The sequence below is a fragment of the Rhizophagus irregularis genome, chromosome 7, assembly GCF_026210795.1.
Source record: "Rhizophagus irregularis chromosome 7, complete sequence".
Taxonomy (NCBI): Eukaryota; Fungi; Glomeromycota; class Glomeromycetes; order Glomerales; family Glomeraceae; genus Rhizophagus; species Rhizophagus irregularis.
This window is the reverse complement of record NC_089435.1, coordinates 3,754,084-3,776,491: the sequence shown is the minus strand read 5'-3', so window position 1 is coordinate 3,776,491 and position 22,408 is coordinate 3,754,084. Positions and strand designations below refer to the sequence as shown.

The 22,408-nt window shown below is 26.1% G+C and overlaps 6 protein-coding genes across 6 annotated transcripts; 5 read left to right on the top strand and 1 right to left on the bottom strand.

Annotated features, from left to right (window-relative positions):
• Nucleotides 1-1,488: 1,488 nt before the first annotated feature.
• OCT59_027584 (uncharacterized protein) lies at nucleotides 1,489-3,635 on the top strand (the record flags this gene model as incomplete). Its single annotated transcript, XM_066137090.1, has 10 exons — nucleotides 1,489-1,587; nucleotides 1,663-1,698; nucleotides 1,775-1,886; nucleotides 1,956-2,201; nucleotides 2,273-2,361; nucleotides 2,432-2,576; nucleotides 2,647-2,767; nucleotides 2,856-3,258; nucleotides 3,331-3,427; nucleotides 3,505-3,635. 10 exons carry the CDS (start codon nucleotides 1,489-1,491, stop codon nucleotides 3,633-3,635), a joined length of 1,479 nt encoding a protein of 492 aa, XP_065993511.1.
• A 471-nt stretch (nucleotides 3,636-4,106) lies between these two features.
• Nucleotides 4,107-4,502, top strand: OCT59_027583 (uncharacterized protein; the record flags this gene model as incomplete). Its single annotated transcript, XM_025318967.2, has 3 exons — nucleotides 4,107-4,131; nucleotides 4,208-4,354; nucleotides 4,414-4,502. 3 exons carry the CDS (start codon nucleotides 4,107-4,109, stop codon nucleotides 4,500-4,502), a joined length of 261 nt encoding a protein of 86 aa, XP_025174879.2.
• Nucleotides 4,503-5,218: 716 nt separating this feature from the next.
• Nucleotides 5,219-6,433, top strand: OCT59_027582 (uncharacterized protein; the record flags this gene model as incomplete). The annotated part of the gene is made up of 1 exon (XM_066137089.1): nucleotides 5,219-6,433. One exon carries the CDS (start codon nucleotides 5,219-5,221, stop codon nucleotides 6,431-6,433), a length of 1,215 nt encoding a protein of 404 aa, XP_065993510.1.
• Nucleotides 6,434-12,843: 6,410 nt separating this feature from the next.
• OCT59_027581 (uncharacterized protein) lies at nucleotides 12,844-14,057 on the top strand. Its single transcript, XM_025318965.2, has 2 exons — nucleotides 12,844-13,318; nucleotides 13,389-14,057. The coding sequence occupies exons 1-2, from the start codon at nucleotides 13,126-13,128 to the stop codon at nucleotides 13,646-13,648; spliced, it is 453 nt and encodes a 150-aa protein (XP_025174877.1). The 5' UTR covers nucleotides 12,844-13,125; the 3' UTR covers nucleotides 13,649-14,057.
• A 550-nt stretch (nucleotides 14,058-14,607) lies between these two features.
• OCT59_027580 (uncharacterized protein) lies at nucleotides 14,608-16,925 on the bottom strand (the record flags this gene model as incomplete). Its single annotated transcript, XM_025323549.2, has 9 exons — nucleotides 14,608-14,776; nucleotides 14,844-15,043; nucleotides 15,105-15,287; nucleotides 15,373-15,392; nucleotides 15,468-15,817; nucleotides 15,882-16,073; nucleotides 16,134-16,218; nucleotides 16,339-16,412; nucleotides 16,717-16,925. The coding sequence occupies 9 exons, from the start codon at nucleotides 16,923-16,925 to the stop codon at nucleotides 14,608-14,610; spliced, it is 1,482 nt and encodes a 493-aa protein (XP_025174876.2).
• A 1,688-nt stretch (nucleotides 16,926-18,613) lies between these two features.
• OCT59_027579 (uncharacterized protein) lies at nucleotides 18,614-20,344 on the top strand (the record flags this gene model as incomplete). Its single annotated transcript, XM_025332245.2, has 1 exon — nucleotides 18,614-20,344. One exon carries the CDS (start codon nucleotides 18,614-18,616, stop codon nucleotides 20,342-20,344), a length of 1,731 nt encoding a protein of 576 aa, XP_025174875.1.
• Nucleotides 20,345-22,408: the final 2,064 nt, after the last annotated feature.

Here is a 22,408-nt window from a genome sequence, read left to right as displayed (position 1 = left end):
AAAGGAAGGAATGGTTAGTACCGTTCTGAAAAAGAAAAAAAAATAAAAGCTTCCGAAACTTACCTCATTATCATTTACCAGAAGGAGGCGCTAAATTCTCCTTTTCTTTGTTTTATTATGCTTTCTGGACTTCTGTAACATGTGAGTAGCCAATTCCTCCTACAGAGTCAGCAGATCCCTTGTAAAAAATTTTATCCGTAATTTCTGTGAATATGATATAAAAAATAACTAAAATCTAAGCAACTTGGATAATTTCCATAGCTGTGAAGAACCGTTCCTATTAAAAACAATTTTTTAGTGTAGTTACTAATGGGTTAAACTAGCACTATTTCAGATTAATAAAAAAGTAGAAAACGATCGATATTTGCCTCAGAGATTATCAATGATCCACATCACGCACCTCACATGACGATTTCTGAGGAGAGTTGCGAGGCAAGAATCGATCTGAGGCACAACATTATATGACACAAGACTTCACAAAATTTTCTGCAGTATAAATTTTAAGGGGGCAAGTCACTATCCTATAAGTAATATGATAATCATTTTTTTTTTTATCGAAAAAAATATCTAAACGACAAAAATACACGAGTTAAAGATTAAATGAGTTACTTTTCTATTCAAATTATTTGTATGATTTCATCATTTTATATCTGATAGTATATACATCAATTAATAAAGAAAGAATTATACATGCAAGCTAATAGTAGCATGTAATAATCTAGGAATGAGATGCAAATTGATAAAGAAAAAAGGTGTAATATTAATAGTAAATACAAGAAAATGAAGTTGAGCAGTAAAAACTGAAACAAGGAGAATGCTGAAATAGTAAAGTTATTGGGACAAATAGCATTTCATTGGGGTGGACATTGGACAAATTTTTAGGCGGATCTTGACAGTTAACCTAGAGATTTTGGTTGTATCATTGTTTGTAATAATGATATAATTGCATAAGGTAACAGTTCCTTGGAAAAGTAGTCATGTCTCATAATGCTTAGTCCTTATATATGTTTAGTTGTATAAGTTTAATATATGTAAGTGTAGTTATAATATGACAAAAAAAAAATATTGGATTATATCCATTATTTAATATTCAATATCATAATTTATCATAAACAAACACATAAACAAGAAAGAATTTTATATATATGTCAGTTATTATTCTGACATCACTTTGATGATTTAATGTACAAAAAAAGTTATATTTATGAAATTTTTTTTATAATGAAAATTTTTATTATGCATAAAATAAAGCATATTTTTTATTAGTACCAAGGACGTGTAAATCCAACGATTAAAGAGGCTATTTAACACGTTCTCGATAATTTTGATATATATTTTAAAATTTTAAATTTTTTTGTTTTATCTGCAATCTGGTAAGTACGTTTTTAAAATCATTCTTCGTATCTAGGCAGTAATTTTCTGAACAATTCTTTTATAATAATCTCATATTAAGTTAAAAATTATTTTACTTGAGATGATCTAGAGAAAATGAATAAATTTCAACAACCTGGTATTTTTAGTTTGTTGAATTTTATGAATTGGAACCAGAAAAATATATCTAATGCTAGTTTGAAAAAATTATTGCATGTTAAGTGATTGTTTTAGCCGTTAAAATTTATCTTTATTACAAATATCATTTATAATATTTCTTAAAAAAATTAGTGCGTAGATGAACCACATACATCACGAGAGGACCAGGTAATTTAAATTAATGTAGATGATGTTTACGGTACTACAACTTAATCATTTGATATAGCTCTAGCTTGCGATTTAGGAATTGTTAGAGGAACAAAGAGATAGTAATATCAAGCTTAGCACGGAACAAGAAGCCGTTAAAAATTCGATTACCACAAAACGTAAAAATGTATTTTATACGGGTGCTGCAGGTAACTTGATTAAAAAGTTAAAAAAGAATAATTATTAAATATTAAATATATATGACTTGTTTATTTTAGGAACTGGTAAAAGTGTACTTTTACGTTCCATAATTAAAACATTAAAAGAAAATTACGGACGGTCTAATGTTGGGATTACAGCAACAACTGGTATTGCAGCAATAAATATTGGAGGGCAAACTTTACATTCCTTTGCAGGACTTACTCCTCAAACACAATATTATGAAATTGAAGATATTATAGAAAATCTCTCTAAAGGTGCAAAAGCGAGATGGAAGAAAACAGAAGCGTTGGTGATTGATGAAGGTATAATCTTTATAAAATTGAAGCGGTTAAAAATATTGTAAAAAGTTAATTATTTTATTGATAAATTTTAGTTTCCATGCTTAATGGCAATTTATTTGATAAATTAAACCGTATTGCTCAACATTTTCGTTGTAATGAGAAACCTTTTGGTGGTTTACAGGTTTGATTATTTTTAATAATTTTAAGGATATAAAACTTTATAATAAACAAAATATTTGATTTTTTTTCAGTTGGTTTTAACGGGAGATTTTTTTCAACTTCCTCCGATTAAAAATGATATTGAAAAAGTAAAATATTGTTTCGAAGTAGATTCATGGTCGGAGTCGCTTGATCATACATTTCAACTTACTAAAGTACATAGACAACGTGAAGAAGGTATATTAATATAATTTTTTTATTTTTTGACTTTTTTAACACCAAAGTTAATGTTTTACCTTTTGATCAGAATTTGTCAAAATGTTGAATGAATTTCGATATGGACATGTATCAGAAAAATCAAGTCAGATTATGAGTAACCTAGAAAAGGCGCCCATTTATAACAATGACGGGATTCTTGTAACTGAATTGTAAATTTTGTGATCCTACTTTCAATTAAATGACTAATAAAAGAAGCTTAATTCTTATTTTCTTGTCTTTTTTTCCTTACAATTTTAGATATGCTATTAACAAATATGTAAATAATGTAAATACTGCAAAATTAGCGGAGCTTCCGTATAAAGAAATGGTTTATGAAGCAGAAGACTGGGAACCCAAATTTGGTGGTCGATTGGAAGCACTTATAAGAAATTGTCTGGCCCCAAAGAATTTGAGACTTAAACGTGATGCTCAGGTTATGTTACTTAAAAATACTACATCAGAGTTAGTTAATGGTAGTAAAGGTGTTGTGGTTGGATGGTTTTCTAAAATTACGTCGAAATTTTATGAAGATGTTCCTACAGAAGATAGCGTATCTTTACTGCCTGTGGTAAAATTTATCAATGGGCAGACTAAGGTAATTCCTCCGTTTGAATGGTCTTTAGAAAATAAATATAAGAAAAAAGTCGCAAGTCGTAGACAGGTTCGCGTTTAACGATTTCGATTAGTGAAATATATAAATTTATTAAGTTTCACCAAAATATATTTTTTCTAGATTCCACTTATTCTTTGTTGGGCAGTTAGTATTCATAAAAGTCAAGGTCATACTTTAGAACGCGTTAAAATTAATCTAGACCGAGTGTTTGAAACAGGTAATTTTAATTTATTTATTTTTTTTTTTTTAAATAAAAATTGATAATAACGATTTAGACAATCAATTGAAACATAGGCCAAGCTTATGTAGCTTTATCAAGAGCAACATCTCTTAATTCTTTACAAGTACTTAATTTTTCAGCGGATAAAGTATTTGCTGAAGAAAAAGTAATAAATTTTTATAAATCATTAACAGAGTTAGCATAGACATTCAGTTACGTGTGATAAATATTATTACGTTATGATATCATATACTTTAACAGTTAACGTATTAGTAATTGTGCAGATCATTTACCTAAATGGCATCTTTCTATATGATTTGATAATTTCATCATATTTCTAAATTATAAAATTAGGATCGCATAAATTTGGCGAAAAATAGCAGATTAAACATTTGAAAATGTTCCCAAAAAGCAATTAATAATTAAAAATTTTGATGAAATACTTGGAATTTATTAAGCAAATAGAGTCAAATCTGTATAAAAAAGATTTCTTTTAAGTATATACTGTAAATGGCTTTCTATTTGCGGCGTACGTTTACTAAATTTTAGAAATCGTGGGTATTCACATGAATATTTGGCGTATGACATAATAATTATATAATTTAAAATTAAATATAAATAATATTAATGAATCCATGGAAATTGGAAAAGAAAAATTAAAAAAAATTCAAAAAAAATGACTGAACCCAATTATCCAATCGGTATACTGTCATTTATATATTTTATTCACACAAAGAAATATTTACTAATATTATATATACATGAATATAACCTTAGGTAGAGAACCAAATTCTGCAGTTGTATTTCATGCATTACCAAGGCATGATGATATGATTCCAGTAGATAAATCGGATGAAAATAAAGAAAGATGGCAGGATCGGGAACATATTGTACATCCTCCGGCGATGAAAAATGATCCTAAAGGTAAAATTGCCTTTTTGTGAGTTTTATTCATCGGTCATTAATTATTAAAATTATTATAGGAATTGTTGGACATGTACAAAAAGATATAGAAAAAGAAATGAAAGAAGAAAAACAAAAAGTAGATCAAAAGAAAACTGATCAATCCTAATTTTTGTATAACCAATCATTTTGATCACGATTGAACCCCCACACCACATGACAATGATCTTCAAAATCGGCCGACTGGACAATGAGGGGGTGGGGGCCTTGGGGGGTTACCATATATAATAGTATTTTCACTCTTCTTGCGTATCTTATGCAAAATAAATTTAAAACAATAAAAATTTATTACTTTATCATATGCAAAAAATATATCCGCCGATCAAGTTGAATTAAGATCACTAAATTTTGGTTCTTTTTCCTTGAAAAAATTTAAATTCAATATTGTTACACTAACAGGAAGGTATATCTGTGTAATTTACCTATTGAAATAATAAAAGTTCAATATGCGCTATGATATTGGGATCGACTGAAGATTTTTTTTTACTCCGTAATTAATAATAAAAATCTTGTGAATTACATTTTATGCTTTATTAAAAAATAAAATAATCGATCGTAAATGATTCTTGGCAATATTAAATTTATTCTTTAACCAATAATAGTAAGTTTTAAAAGTGAGTAAAAAATGCGTAACTGTAAAATATATCATATGTAATTTATGCTTGAAATGCTTGATATAAAAATCCATTTATATTTTTTTTAAATGATCATCGATAATTCGAGATTATAAAAGATCTCATGTTTTGCCTTTTTTTTCTCATTTTTTTTTATCGATTTTTTATATCCCTATTTTTCATTATAAATTCCTTTCTTTTATAAAAGAAAATGGCTATCAAAACCATCTCTAATAATAATCGTAACAAAAAATCAAATAAACATAATAAAAATAAAGGTCTTGGACATAATAATAATATAAATAATAATAATAATAATGAAAATATAAATAATAATAATATTAATATTAATAATTATTTTGAGAAATATTCTAAAATTCAGACATATAATATTCAAGTTGGAGAAAGTAAATTTTGTCTCACTTCAGAATCATTAAGTCGTGATGCACCAAATTTTTTTACGGCAGCATTCTTTGGTTATTTTTCTGAATCAAAAACGACGAGTATTTTTATTGAACGGGATCCAATATATTTTAGTATGATGGTTAGATATTTAAGAGGTTATGAAGTTGATTGGCCAGCTAATGATAAAATTACAATGAATAATTTATTGGCTGATGTAAAATATTATGGGTTTGAAAAGTTACAAATTTTATTAGAAGACATTTATGAAAAGAATTTTCCTGAAAATATAATACCTTGGAAAGTTTTAACATACGCTTCTGAAAGTGAACCTATCGTCGCTATAAATATTAAAGATATAGAATTAGCAAGATGGAATTCTCATTCTTTAATTTATGATACTAACCCAATTTTGAAAAAAAACAAGCCATTAACAAATGAAGATGGTCAAGAAGGTGGTAATAATGATGATAGTACTAATGATAATACTCTCGCCGAAGATAACACCACTAATGATGAAAATGAAAATAATGTCATAAATAACGATGCGACCGCTAATAATAATGATCAAAATAATGTCGATAATATCATAAAACCAAACCCGGACAAAGGTTTATATCGATTAGAAATCCACGGAAGAGATGCATTAGCAACCGTAACGTCTAATTTGAACAATGGCGTAAAATTCGAAAATCTTACTTTAAAGGATTCCGCAGATGATAAGATTTTTCGTGCACTCACAGAATCTTTTAGAACATCTGAAGGTTCTCTTACTTTAACTCCTTCATTGAAATTACCATACTTAAAAGGTTCTTGCGTTGAGATCGATGGTACAAAATATTATAATTATAATGATTTATCAGCTTACTGTGGTGTAACCACAAAAGGCAAACCATTGTATTTTGAAGAAATTGTGATTCGTATTGATGATGGCGCATTTTTAATGAGAGCTCGCGCTTGGACTATTCCCTCTTATTATGCTTCTCAACCTTTTGTTTGTCCTGTGAAATCTAGAAAAGTATGAACCCTGATGATAACGATCGCCAAATTAAAAAACTTATACATTTTTTACACTTGATGTGTATGCTAGTAAAACTTCTATCCATATAATATTTATTATTTAGGTTATATATATCTAATATATGTATATATATATGAAAATAATTATTTTTTTTTTTTTGAACAATTTAATTTTTGGCGATACTTATTTTGATTCTTTATTTGTGCCATTGTATGGCCCAATAAAATTCATTTAACATATCCTGGATATTTCTTATGAATGAAATGAAAACATAATTCTGGTAGATTATCGGAAACGAACAAAATTGGGTAACTTTACCCCACTTTGTGTGTTACGAAAAAAATTTTATTATCGCCTATGTCTCGTGAAACCAACAAACAAATATATAGTCGGGCAAAAAAACAATTGGGAAAATTCCCTATTTTCTTTTTGATTTATTTTTGGTGATAAATTACTTTGATTTGCTGCATATGTATAAATAAATTTGTAACCAAATATCATATAAGCCAAAAACGTTGTGAACAAAATCGATGTTGCCTAACGTAATCTAATGGAATGATATGTAAAAAAGGTTCTACATTTTCAGGAACGGTTAATGAAAAATTATCCCAGTGTTGATTGATTATGAAATTATGGAAGTTTCTACAGCTAATCACGAATATCAAGATCTCAAACCAGGGATAATTAGGTTACAGTGCATTTCTCAGAATGGACATTTCGTCGAAAATGGTAGCAATTAAACATTTTTATAAAAATATTCAACGAGATAAATTTAATAAAAATCATCTAATTCAATAATTTATCTAGAAAAGATTTCTTTATGTACTATTTAGTATAAAAACAATAAAATGAATAAATAATTTTTCGGCCAAATGTTCATTCGGCCAAATATTCATTCGGCGAAATGTCCATTTGGTAAAATGGCTACGAAAAAACATTGTTAATCATTACTATTCACGAAATGTAAACCAGGACTCCAGGAGATGGTTTTTATTAACTCAAAGTTGCGCAGTATCAAACTTTCATTCGCCAGATAATATCTTTGTTTCCCAATTTATGAGGTTACTTTATTATTATTTCTTTATTTGTGGTAAGTGTGTCCATTGTAGAATCACAAATTATGATTTCCTTGACTTTTTTGTGATTAACAGAATAAATCATCAGGAAATTCGTATGGAGAGCCCTGTCCATCTAATAACAGGAAGACCTCACCGTTAACCTTTTATATTCTTTAATAATCTCAATATGGCGAAGGTAGTCTCGTTGATTAAGAACTTACAAATGCGTTTTCTTGAACGGGGGTTTCTTCATACATTAAGATTTAAGAGTTCCATTTTGAGATTAATCCCGAATTTTCATTGTTTTTATTAAGCTATACGTAGATCCGCATGCTGCAGTGTAAGTGAAATTATTTTGAAAGCGCTTTAAAAAAAGAAAGAAATTCACATGAAAAAGTACAAATTAGCGGAAAAACTTCTACTTAGTTGTTTAAGGAAAATAACTTCCAAGATTGACAAGCTCAATTTTGATTCTGATCACATGTAATTCACTTAATTAATAAATACTCCAATAAAAAGCTAAACATGTGTTACAACCCAACCCCAAAACAGAAGTCGTCCTGCTGACCGAGTAATCTCACATAAGTATTTTATAATTTTTTCATATGATACTTGTCCTCATATATATGGAAATTTAGCCAATAATAATATATAAGCCGAAATGTTAGACTTGTTGGTGACCTCAAAGACGCTATGCAAAAAAATCAGAGTAATAGGAAGATTATTGGCCTGAGAAACCGTCTAATAAGAGTATTCATGTCTTAGTCAACCCACCCAACTCAACCGTCATTTCGAGTCGTGAACAGTAATTACTTGAATCACTTGACGAGGTTGCCTCATTACGGACGTTGTTTAACAAGTTTGTCTATGGTATGATTTTTTTTCCAGCGAATTTTTTAAGTTATGAAAGCTGTATTATTTGTAAAAAGCAAATCCTAGACTGATATCACTATCAAACTACTGTCCGAAATTTTTTTACTAACCAAGCAATTGTGTTGCAGACTTCTGCGCTGTCAAGTGGGCGGTGAATATCGAACATGCAACCCTCAATGGACTCAAAAATTTAATATGTGATATGTACCAACCACCCGCGCTCGAAAATGATGAAATGGTGCTCAACTTTATGAGATATTCATCTAGGAATGATGTCTCGTTTCGAAAGATATTGCAGTCTCTAGCATCAAAGGCAACTTCAAACTAGCCGTGTTTATGAATGGACATTTCCGAAAGTGTGCGAGCTTATGGGCTTGGCGATGATGAAGTTGATGTGTATGCCATTTTTTCGTGTGGTTACTAAGAATGAGAAATATAAAGAGCGTTGCGCAAACTTCTTGATGAGTTGCAAACTCGCATTGCATCGATGTATCCTATGAGGTCACAAAAAATATCTATTCTTCGCCTCTGCAATTTACCATTCAAAGATCAAGTAAATATAGTACCAGAGAAGCTGATCGAGGACTGGACGAATTATTGGTTTAATCGAGGTCAAAAAAGATAATTTTAGACAGGGTTTCGCTGAGCGTCTTGGAGCTTAGCCACGCCTTTATTCATTTTAACTATACATATACAAATCTGTTATTATCATAGAAGAAAAACATAAACAAAAAAAAAATCTTTTCGAACGAAGAAAATTTTGAAGGATCATGAATGTACGCACGACAATGAAGGGAAACTATCGTTTGAAGTCTCTATTTGTCGCGTACGAAGATGTGAGTATGAAGGATATAGTGGAAAAAATCCTTGGTCATATTATCTTGCTGTTGGAGGGGTGGACTCTTCTTGAATTGGATAATAAGAGGGGAAATAAAAAAGGTGAGGTCATTGAGCAATCTTGCGGAAAAATCACTTCGTGAGCACAGCTTTAGTAAAGAAAAAATAATAATAAAGAAACTTACCAATTCATATTATACTAGCTCTTTTGTATTACTGAATTTATATACTTTAGAAATTCAGAAAGCTGAATCAATACATTTTCAACAATATAAAACAATTTGCCTTTCATTGCATTTAAGAATATATTATCATCTGAATATATATTAAAATACACTATTTTAAATCTAAAAACTAGGTTAATTTATTAATCAAAGTATAAAATATTAATTTACAAAATATAAACAAATACTTTATTTCTACTCTTTTAATGAATGTATGAGTGAAACAAGTACTGCAAATATCTCTTTTAACCAATTCTATCTCTATTTTATTAAAAAAAATATCAAAATTATTTTTTTAATAATTATAGCAATTTAATAATTCCTTTTTTTCCTTTTTTTGTAATAAAAGAAATAAATTAATATTAATAATTGCAAAGTAATAGATGAAGATAAAAAGACAAAAAAAAAAAAAACTTTAGTGAAAAAATCTAAGAAAAAAACATAATAAAATACTTCTAAGTTCTAAATTAAAAACTTAATTGCAATTACCATAAAGTCCCGAATATAAGCAACCTTTTTTTGTTATAGGGTGCTTATATTTGGGTAAATTTATATATTTGGTATATTGTATTATTGGCCAAAATTATCATAGTGTTGGTCAAAGATGCTTACTTTCAGGTAATATAAAAATCTGGGGGTGCTTATATTTGGGGGGTGCTTATAATCAGGATTTTATGGTAATTACTTTATATTATATAATATTAATATCTATTTCAAATTTTTTTTTTAAATACTATTATAATTATTATAATACAAATTACTCAGATTTGAATTGATGTTTCTTTGAAATTACTCTTTAGGATAAAACTATTTAAATTTGGATTAAAATTACTTTTAATTAAATTGAAATTGCATCTTAAAATATTAAATTCAAATTAAGATTACTTTTAGAATAGAATTATTCAGATTTAAATTGAGATTGCATCTTAAAATAAACCTAATTAAATTCAAATTAAGGTTACTTTTTAGAATAGAATTGCTCAAGTTGAAAATATACTAATATTTGCATTTTTTAAGTACTATCTAAAAAGCAAATGGAAAATAATAAAGAAAAAAAATAAATATTAAACAATAATAAAGAAACTTATCATTTTATATTGTAATACTATTGTAACTTTATTAATCTATTATAATGAAATTATAATAGTAATTAAGTCTAAAATTTTATATAATTATACTTTTTTTGAATTGAAGAATTTTTTATAATATAAAAGATTTTACCTTTTATTACATTTAAAAATATACTAACATTTGAATTAAAATATACTATTTTAAATCTGAAACTAAATTAATTTATTAATTAAAATATATAATTAAGTTGTATTTATTTTTTTAATTATATAAATAAAATAAATAAATAGTTTTTTTAACTAATTACTTATTTCTATTAATTTAGAATTTATAAGTTGTTATCTTTTTGATAACTATAGCAATTAATAATTCCTTTTTATAAAGTAAAAAATAAATTAATATTAATAATACAAAATAATAAATAAAAATAAAATGATATAATGAAAATAAAATTAATCATTTTATTTCATTATATATATTAACAGTAAATGCTAATAAAATTATTTACATTTTTTTTAGATTGTAAAATATTTAATAAGAAGCAGAAATATGTAAAATAAAATGAATGACTAATCACATTTCAAAAAGAAAAATGTTTAAAGTGGAGCAGTTTTAGCCAGTATTATTGTATTAAAAAACTATGCGTATGACAAATAAAAAAAATGATACAATCAATTCTTTATAAATGCACCCTCTATAAATACACATCCTCTATAAATGTGTACCCTCTATAATGCACCTTTTATCTAGTCCCAACTTGGACCTTAATGCTAAATGCACAGTTTATATATATATATATTCTGTAAATGCATCCTTTATAAAAAAATTTTATATAGTTTACTTATAAAATTTTTGTATTACCTTAATTTTAGATTAATATCATATAGATTTATATGCATTCTATAAATGCATATCCTCTTTAAATGCACTCTTATACCTGATTCCAAGGGGAATGCATTTATAGAAAATTGACTGTATATAGGTTTTCAATATTAACTAACTGAAAAAATTCAAGTCTCTCAAAATATTTAATAAAAATGGAAAAATGAATGAGCATAATACTAGTAATAAATATTTTACAATAATTACATAATTCTGCTTTGCTATAAGATTTTTCCAGCATAATTACTAAGAAATTACCAGAATGTGATTAATTTTTGAGAAAATTTCATTTTTATTTTTCAAATAAACTTAGCAAAACCCCTATATGGATTTTAAAATTGAATTTTATATGCATTTTGCTTTTTTTGCAAATTTACTTAGAGAGAAAATATGGGTTTTAAATGATGATTTTTTTGCTAATGTTAACTTTTACAAATTTAAATATAAAATAGCAAAAATGTGATATAATCCTTTCTTTTAACCCTAATCAAACTAGTATAGTTAAAAATCCTAAAATCTATAAATAACATGATAAATTAGCCAATAGTAATTATGATCTTTGTTTATAAAAAAAGATCTAATCAAACTTGTAGAGAAAGAAAGTATTTATTCCCATAGAGATTATGCTGAATAATATTTGTATTAAAAATTTCTATAAATTGATCTAACTATCTTAGACATGATCGGCAAAATCGGTCACGTGTTTTGGTGGTTACGGACGTCCCCCAAAAAAAGGAACTGTAAGGGTCGGATAATAGGAGTAAAGTACATTATATATTAAATTATAAAACGGAAAAAAGCAATATAATATGTATGATCCAGTAAAATTCGCTCGAAAAATTTGTAATTAGCGGTTTCCGCTAATTTTTGATTTACCGATCGGTTATGTATTTTTGTCTCAAGATTTTTTTAGAAAATTAATCACATGTCTAAGTTTTTTTTAGAATAAAATAAAAAAATTACATAATTTTACTTGATGTAAACGGCTTAAATTTGAGAACCACGAAAAAAAAAAAAATTATTATTATTTTCTATAAGAGAGTAGTCTTGTGAAACCGACAAACAATTATATAAATGGGCGAAAAGACTTGGCAAAGAAAACAATTGGGAAAAATCCCTTTATTTTTTTTTTTTGATTTGTACACCCAAAAAGATTTTTCCGAACATATTTGCGTTACAATCACTTGCTCGTCATAGTGATTTAAAGAAAGTACAATTTTTTGCAGTAATCTGATATTCAGATAAAATTTTTACCAGAATTATGGCATTATGATACCATATGAGATGATCGAGGAAATACTTATTGTAACACGAATTTTTGTCTACGTATAAGTTGATCTAATTAATTGGTCATTATTACATCATCTATTAATATTACTTTATACATTGCCCCAAAGACTAATCTATAACAGACCGAACACAAGATAATTAAATAAATAATGATTTATAATTAAATTTTTTCCAAGCAATTGCAAAAATAATCTTTGTACTCTATCGTATTGTGATTATTATTCACAAGAAAAAAAAATGGAAGTTATAAAGATTTGAAAAGAAACGCCAAGTTCATCATAATGATATAATTTATTTTTCCATCTTATAAATTTAATTCACAGTTTCTTATAAAAAGAGGTTAAATTTTTTTTTCTTTTTTTTTTCAAAATCAAGTTTTTATTTCAATAATTACCATAATCTAAATAATCTAAAATAATATCAGATACCTTTTTCAATTAATTTATAATCAATCGCAAAAATGAAATCAATTACTTTATTCTTCATCGTCTTATTCATCATTTCTTGTTTACCAAGATATATTGAATCTCAAGGAGCGCCAGATGCAGGTGCACCTTCAACAGTTACCAGTGTAGATGTGGCTCCAACAACTGTTCCTGTTCCAACTACCTCTACTACTACTATTCCAGTTGAAAGTACCAGCTTCGTATCACGTAAGTTAAGTTCCTTACAATCCCTTCCTTTAATATATATGTACTAATTATTTATCTTCAATCTTAAAAGCACCTGTTACAGTAAGTTCTACATCCCTTTCGGTGGTTCCTAGTCCAACAACAGTCGTTAGTTCTGTTTTTTCTGTAAGCGGTACAGTCTCGAAAACGGTTTCACCTTCAGGAGGCGCATCAGCAAGCGGTGCCTCACCAAGCGCCAGCCAAAGCAGTTCATCAAGCTCATCAAACGCTGCTGAACCCGTTCCTGCACGAGCTGGAATGGTTAATGCCGCCGCCGCCGGTGTTGTTATGGCTGCTATAATTTTATTTTAAAAAATATATATATTATAATATGATATAGTTCAAAAAATTCAAAAATTTATTCTATAATTACCATTATTATAATTCATTAATAACCTATAATTATTTTTTGTAATTTTATATCTAAATTTCCGAAAAAAAAAAAATAAACAATCCTTCTTGAAGATACTCACTTTCCTTTAAAAAAGTATAAATCGACTAACTAAATACTATATTTAAGTCAGATCATTGTTATGTTAATCTTTCTTAAAACCAATGACTTTAAAAAGGCTAATTAAATTATTACAGTGATGGTAGTGCTTAATATAGAAATTGAATTTTACCCAGAATGAAAATCACCAGACTTATAAACCTTTTACTGGTTAAAATCAAATAAAAAATTTCAAATTGTAATGCTCTGGTAATATTTACCATATTTTATAAATTTTTTTTTTTGCAAATGATGGCACACATTTCAGAAGAGTCTTTGTTAACGCAAAAATCCAAAAAAAATAGCACACACGTGACATATTCATCGGAATAAAAAAAAAAGATTTTGGGATAATGAGTTCGAACAGACGTTAATCCAATAATTCTGAATTTTAATATTTTGTGTTATTATAAGCCCAAAAAGTCACGCCTCCAAAAAGTATTTTTAAATAAATTTGTTACAATTTTATCATTTTTACTTCTTAATTTTTAGAAAAAAATTTACTGTTTAAATAATTAATAAGTAAGTTATGTTCTCGCTATTTTATAGTAATAATTATATCATATAAAATTTTAGACTATGCAATTAATTAATTAATAATTTATATAAACTCTACTTTTACTTATCAAAGGAACTTAATTATACAGTATATCCATTTAGACAAACAATCAAAATTAGAGTGACAATAAAAGCGACTTTGAAAAGCATAATACAATAAAATCATCCCTCTACAGTTAATAACAAAATCAACCCAAATTTAACTGTAAAAACACAAATTTGGTTATTGTCGAAAATGAACTTTAACCAATAAAGGATTTTTCATTCGTAACGTTATTGATTGTGCAAAATCAGGTGGTGATTTTTGACCAGGCAATAATTCAAATTTGAATTGTTTTAATATCGTCGTTGCAACTGTTAACGCTTCAACCGTAGCAAAATTTTGTCCGAGACTTAAATGAAAAAAAAGAATATAAGCATAATTATTATAACGTCTTGATCATCAATATTATAATTTACCATATTCTTGGGCCACAATTAAAGCTGTTAAATTTATACTGATTTGGCCTCTCATTTTCCAAAAATCGGTCTGGAATAAATTTTTGCGCATCTTTTCCCCAAATTCTTTCATCTCTTCCCATAGCCCAACTAGACCAAGAAACCCATTCTCCAGCATGAATAGGTATTCCATTAGGTAATACATCATCCTTTATACACAACTATTAAAATACAAAAATTAATTCAAGCTATAATTTTTGAAATGAAATTAATTTTAATTACCTTATTATTCTTTGGAACTGAAGGATGTAATCTCAACGTTTCATGGAATACAGCATGTGCATATTTGAATTTTTTAATCTCATCGTAACTTGGGATTAGATTTTCGGATGAATTTGCTTCCTTTATTAATTTCTCTTCAACATCTGGATGTACCATAATATTATACATCATCCATGAAATTGCCTATAGAATACATAATTAAAAATGTAATACTTTATATATATATATATATATATATATATATGATTGTATTAAATTTTTAAATTACCTGCGCAGTAGTGTCACGTCCTAATTTTTTTAAAATAAAAATATTTGTTACTTTAAATCGAAATTGAATAAATTCTTTTTTATGTTAATACTTACCAGCAATAAGTAAATTCAAGACAATATCTCTTAATTCTTTATCACTTAATTTTCTCATATTTCCATTTTCATCATTAATTTCAGCATTCATAAACATACTTAAAATATCATTATTTTTTAATGATCCTTCATTATCTCTTCTTTTCTTAACGATATTATAAGCATAATTTGATAAATATTTACAAGAAGAACGCATTTTAGCACCATCTTTTGTAAGTAATTCAGTAATTGGCCATATGGGATTTATAAATCTTTTATCAATCATAGTTTGAACGAAATCAAATGCTTCAGCAAATTGTACTGGTTCATTAGGATTTGTTAAAGAACCAAAATCAGTTTCAAATGTTATCCTAAGAAATGAAATGGTTAATATATTTAAAAAATATACTTAAATTAAATTATTATAATATTTACTTTCCGAACGAATCTAGAGTGAATCTAAAAAATATATCCTGTAGATCGATTACGTCACCCTTTTTTGCAGCTTCTTGTAAAATATTAAGTAAAATTTTTGTTTCTTCTTCAAATACTACACAGATAACATCACGAAAATTTTGTCCACGAAATAAATGACTTGCTAATCTTCTTTGAAATTTCCACATTTCTCTATTAACAAAAAATATTTTAATTTTTAAATATTATAAATATTATTAACATAAAACTTACCCGTCAGCATTGAAAATACCATCACCTAATACATCATAAACTATTTTGGAAAATATTGTTCCTTTAACATAATTATCAAATTTTGCTTAAATTACGTAAACAGAAAAAAAAAAAAATTTTTTTAGCATTGTTCGTTCAATCATTTTATTATTCGTTCAATTTAAAGAAATGATTGTTAATATAAAATGAATATATGATAGAATACTTTTCATTACGTGTTCTAATAATTCGGGGCTGTTAACCGTAATTTGTCTTCCTAATACGGGAATTGTATATGTCCTAAATATGAAATGATGCAAATATATCGTACATATTAAAATTCTAGTAATGTAATTATTGATTAGTCGACTAGGGGATATGCATAGGGATATGCATTAATAGTATCAATAGCATCAATAGCATTAATTCTTATTGGTCATCACAGATCGCAGTAATCCAAATGACTGGATGAGGGATAGACCGATATCATTATTCCCCCATCAAATAAATAAAACAATACATAAACTGATAGGAATTTTTTCATATTACTTTCCTGTTTGGTACAAGAAACATATTAAATCATATCGAATTATGGCATACTTACGAAACAGGACCATATTCCATCAAAGTACAATGCATAAGAAGAACTACATCATTATTGAGAACTGATATAAGATTACCAATAAGTGGATAACCTTTATTACCATTAATATCAGGTCTTGATCTAGTAGCAATACTTCTATCAGGATATTTTATTATCAAATAAATTAATAGACCTATTAAACTTAAACATATTTCTGTAATTAAATACATATTTTTTTAGATTCTTTTTTTTTTAAAAAAAATAGATTAATTTTTTTATAAAGAATCTATTTAAAAAAGAAAGAAATATTTTGTGTATTTATAAGTTGTTTAGACCTTCCCAGAGATATACATAAAAGGAGAATCGCCGAAACGTTAATAAATTTTTAATATGAAAATCTTATCTTGATTCTCAAAAAGGTTAGATAAACAAATTTGATATGGAGATTAAATTACTTTATAAGGGAAGTTGGTTATGGAAATATTGCTAATTTTGATTATTAGGTTAATTTAGTGTTCAAGTAAAAATATTTTTGTCCCCAATAAAGTATTTCCACCTTATAAGTAATATTTTTTTTCATCCAATAATATTTAAGTATAAATATTATATTATCTAATATCCGTCATCTGATGAGAATTCATGAAAATCCATATAACTTTTGTATCACGTAAGATTTATATTATCTAATATCCGTGAAGGATTATTCATCTGATGAGAAATGAGAATTGATGAAAATCTATATTGAAAAAATATTACAAAAAAGATGTTTTTTTTTCAAAATTTTCTTATTTTGGCCATCGTAACAAAAAAATTGTTACTGTTGTACAATTTTAACCTGTTATGGTATTATAAGTTTTATGATTTAATTTACCTATATTTAATTTAACCATAATAATAATACCATATTTTATTTATTGATTTCTAATATGACCATAATAGTTTATATACAAATAACAATGCAAGTACTTACCCACATGGCATGGGTTAACCCTTGTTTGATCAGTTCATATTTTGCGTAACGTTTTGAAATTTTTAAGCAAATTATCATGTGAATTTATACAAGTAATACAACACTTTCTTTCTTTAAATTTTCACATGAATTAATCGCTAAATATCCTAAATATGAAACGCTGATCTAATATTCTCAAGGAAAAAAAAAACAACAATTAGATCAGATTTTATTAGCGCCGATCAACGGTCATTCATTAGGGGTGGTACTTTGATTACTTTGACCAATCTTTAAAATAAAATCAATCAATTTTTTTGCCGATCGGATTGGATAATTAATTTTCTAAATCAGGAATTCAATGTGATACTGATTAACCAAATGGAGTTACGGAGACGTGTAACTAAAAATAAAACAAATATGTATCGTATGTAACGTGAGTCATTCGGTTATGCAACGTAATTTATGCAGATATAATTATATAACTGATAAATAATTCTAGTTTGATATTTATAGTTTTCATACTGCGTTTCTTTTTTTTTTTACAAAATTCCACGTTTTATTTAAATCTAAATATCATGGGACTTATACGGTAAGTTGCGAGGGAAGTACAAATGGAGTAAACAATTTAAATAATAAATAAAGATTACAAGAAAGGGTGAAAAAGCGTTTGTTTATTTATATGCTATCATGGGTAATATCTTTCTTTCTTTACGGTAAAATAAAACCTTATTATGAGGTGAAGGAGATCTTTGTGTTTATTATTATAAAATAACAATGAACGCCTAAGGTTTTATGTAACATTACAATATTTAATATTTAATGTCACTCCTGAAGTAAATTGTACTCAAAAGAAAATCCTATTTTTTTTCCCTTTTTTTTAAAAAAAATTTTTTATTTTTTATTTTTTATTTTTTTTATAAAAAAATTTAAAAAAATTCCAATACTGCGGAGACTGCGGAGATCACAAATATGAGAAAACCTTTACCGTCATTATGTTTAGAAAAGATATTTTGTGAAATTTATAATGAGGAAGTAATAAATGATAACCCTCTTAATACAATTTTAGATATAAGAAAGACATTATTTAATTGTTTATTGGTTAATCGAGATTTTTGTAGACATGTTATTCCAATATTATGGAGAAATACATTTAATTGGTATTTACCATCCTCTAAATTGATTATAACATATTTAAGTTTTCTTTCACCAGAATCAAGATTTAACCTAACAAAAAGATTAAATAATATTAATATAAGTGAATTATTGGAAATTTGTAGTAAAGAAAGACCATTTTTTAATTATACTTCATATTTAAGAGAATTAGAATATCATAGCGTATTTAAAAGTGTACAAGAATTATGGCCTAAAGAAATTAAAAGAGAAAGAAATCGACAAAATATTGAAAATCAATTAATAATGGCGGAAGAATTATGTAAAATGTTTTTATTACAATGTCCAACATTATATAGATTAGATTTAGCAACAGATTTAAATTTTTTAAATCCTTTCAAATTCTCATCATTAACATCAACTAAATCATGTTTAATTAAATTAAGAGAATTTAAATGTAGTGACCATCCAGATCAACTAAAAATATTCACCACTTTATCAAATATATGTCATAATATTGAAGTAATGCAATTAGGAATTTTACGAGATAATGATAATTTTATTGATTCTTCTTTATATGAAGGTATTCGTCAACTTTTAAGATCTCAAAGATATTTAAAAAAATTCATTTGTTCATTTGCTCAAAAAGGTTTCATGTCAATTATTGGTCCTAATTTTCCAATCTCATTACAAGATATTACATTACATGCTTGTGATCTTCTTGACGAGGAAGACTCTTTCAATTATTTTATGGAATATTATAATCTTACAACTTTAACATTAATAGATTGTAATAATTTACAAGGATCTCATCTTTCATCTTTAAAATATTTGAGGATCAATAATTTTAAACGAGAAAGGAATAATATGAAATTAAATATTATATATAATAATCCAGTACAATATTATGATATAAAATCAATTATAATTCATAGTAATGTAATTTTAACAAAACTTTTACTTGATGATATAATACAACCTTATTCACTTATTGAAGATATAACAAATTATTGTTCAAATTTAATTCATCTTAGAGCAAATATTTCAGCAAATGTTTTGCCACAAATTCCTTTATTATTTAAATCATTAAAGAAATTGGAAATTATTGAATTAAAAAATGAAAAAACATTTTATGAAAATTTAATTCCTATAACAATGACAAATGAATTAGCAATAGAAATTTCAAAATCAATACCAAGTTCATTATATAGTTTTACATTTTTATTAATGGTAGTATTTACAAGTCAAAGTCTTGCATTATTTCTTGAACAATTGGATGAAAGATGTATTATTATGAGTGATACTTCATATTATTCCACAGACGATGATGGGGATGATGGGGATGATAGAAGTGGAAGTGATGGAGGTGATGGAGGTGATGGAGATGATGGTTATTATTATGATGAATATATTGATATTGAAATGAATCAAGTAATATTTGAAGAATTTTATATTAGAATTGATTTAGATGAATATAATGAATCAAAGGGTGAACATTTTAAATTATTTAAAGAATTTGAATGTACAAAATACTTACATGACAATAATTCTTGTCTAATTCCCACTTATATTGATGAGTTGGATGAGTAACTTAATAAGGATTATAAAGACTTTATATACTGTACTTTATTTATATATATATATATTTATTTATTTATAGACATTTTGTATATTTTTATTTTTATTACTATTTTTTTTTATTATTATTATTATTATTTTTATTATTATCATTTTTTTTTATTTTATTATTATTATTTTTCTATTATTTTTATTATTTTTTTTTTATTGTTATTATTTATTGTTATTATTATATTTTCATATTTTATTCATCTTTTTTGTCAGTTCATCATCATTAACATTTTCACAATATCATACATAATAAATCTATTGCATCATCATTTTTAAATCACTTTTTAACGCGTAATTTTCTTGTTCTGCGCCTTTTTGCCTTTGTCCTGTACTGTAATCATCGTAAAACGTTACAAAAGTCAAAAAGTTGGTAAATTTGGGTAAATTTTAAATGATCTCTGATGATCCATATTATATATTATACTCAATCGATTATCGTTGGTATGACGTACATAAATATAATGTGAATTTTCATGATAAGTACTCAATTATAGTAGATCAAGGGGAAATCAAAGCTAAAATTGTATAGAATTGCGGAGTTGGAAAAGAATTATAAATTATTAAAATAAAATTGTAATATTTTTTTTGGGGGATGATAATTTATTTATATATTGTTCTTTTCAATTGTGCTCTAGAATTAATTTGCAATTAAAATTTACTAAAGTGTCGCAATTACCCTGTTAATAAGGTAATGAAATTCTTTATTAATTTATGAATTAAAGAAATCTATTTTCGTCACAATGGACATCATGAACTCAATGGAACCTTTTTTCTAAGTTCGAAAAAGACTTTTAAAGAAACAATAACAATTTAAAAAGGTAAAGTTATATTAAAGGTTAGTGTGGAACGTACGATGACATAAATAAAGACGGTAAATGGCGGAAATAATCCCCGTTAATTAGAAAGTAACCCTAAAAAAAAATTTTTTTTTTTTTTTTTTTTGATTGTTCCACATTTATCACTTTTTCATTTGGAATTCCTTGGTTGATTGAATTCGCAGTAACACTTACAACTGCATTATCTTTCTAGTCAGAAGCCCTATGGTTATTGTCTCCTCAAAAAGGAAAATCTTTCGTGCAACAAAATTATATATATAGAACCGGATAATTTCTCTTGATTTTTTTTATCTCTTTTTTCCTATCAATTTACTTTTCTTTTGAACAAAAGCAAAAAAAGAAAAAGGAATTTTTGTACCGTATTACTTAAATAATTTATCCTTTTTTTAAAAAAAAAAAATCAAACCACAAGTTTAAACTGTTTAAAGTAAAACTTTAATTAAACACAAGTAAGTACAACCAATAAATTAGAGAAAAAAAAAACCAAGAATTTGAACGATGTTGATAAACATTATTAGAAGGTTACAATTGATATACAAAATTGAATTCCGGTTGAAATCCGGAAAAATAATTTATTATTTTACCAATAATTTTTTATAAAAAAAACAGGTTTTTTTTAGCGAAAAATTTTTTTTAACGATGCTATATTTGATATTTTTTAAATCTACTAGGATCTGTGTCAAATTTTCCCGTGTCACAAATTCCTGCAGTATATAAATATGACAACACATCTCGAAAAACAATTAGAAAAAATTACTGTGAAAGAAGGTGTAGCACCTAGACCAGGAATTGGAAATTTAGGTCAAAAAGTTAACCTTCGAGCAAATCACCTTAAAATTTCTAAGGTAAAAATCTATTTTATAAATTTTTTTTTAATAAACTTTCACGTTTTTTTTAAACTTATTAATTATTATTATAAAAAAAACACATATATAGTTCCCAAATTTAAAATTATACTTATACAATTACAATGTAACTTCAAGTTCTGGAAGGACAATTGGCAAAAAAGTACGTTGGAAAGTCTTTGAAGAAATTAAAAAACAAAAAAAGTTTGGTAAAAGTCTACCAATCTTTAACTGGAATGATATGATATATAGTTCTACCAAATTATTCTTGGAACAAGATGAATTCGAGGTTCGTATTTTTTATTCATACATTCATTCATACATTCCATTTATTGATTTTTATT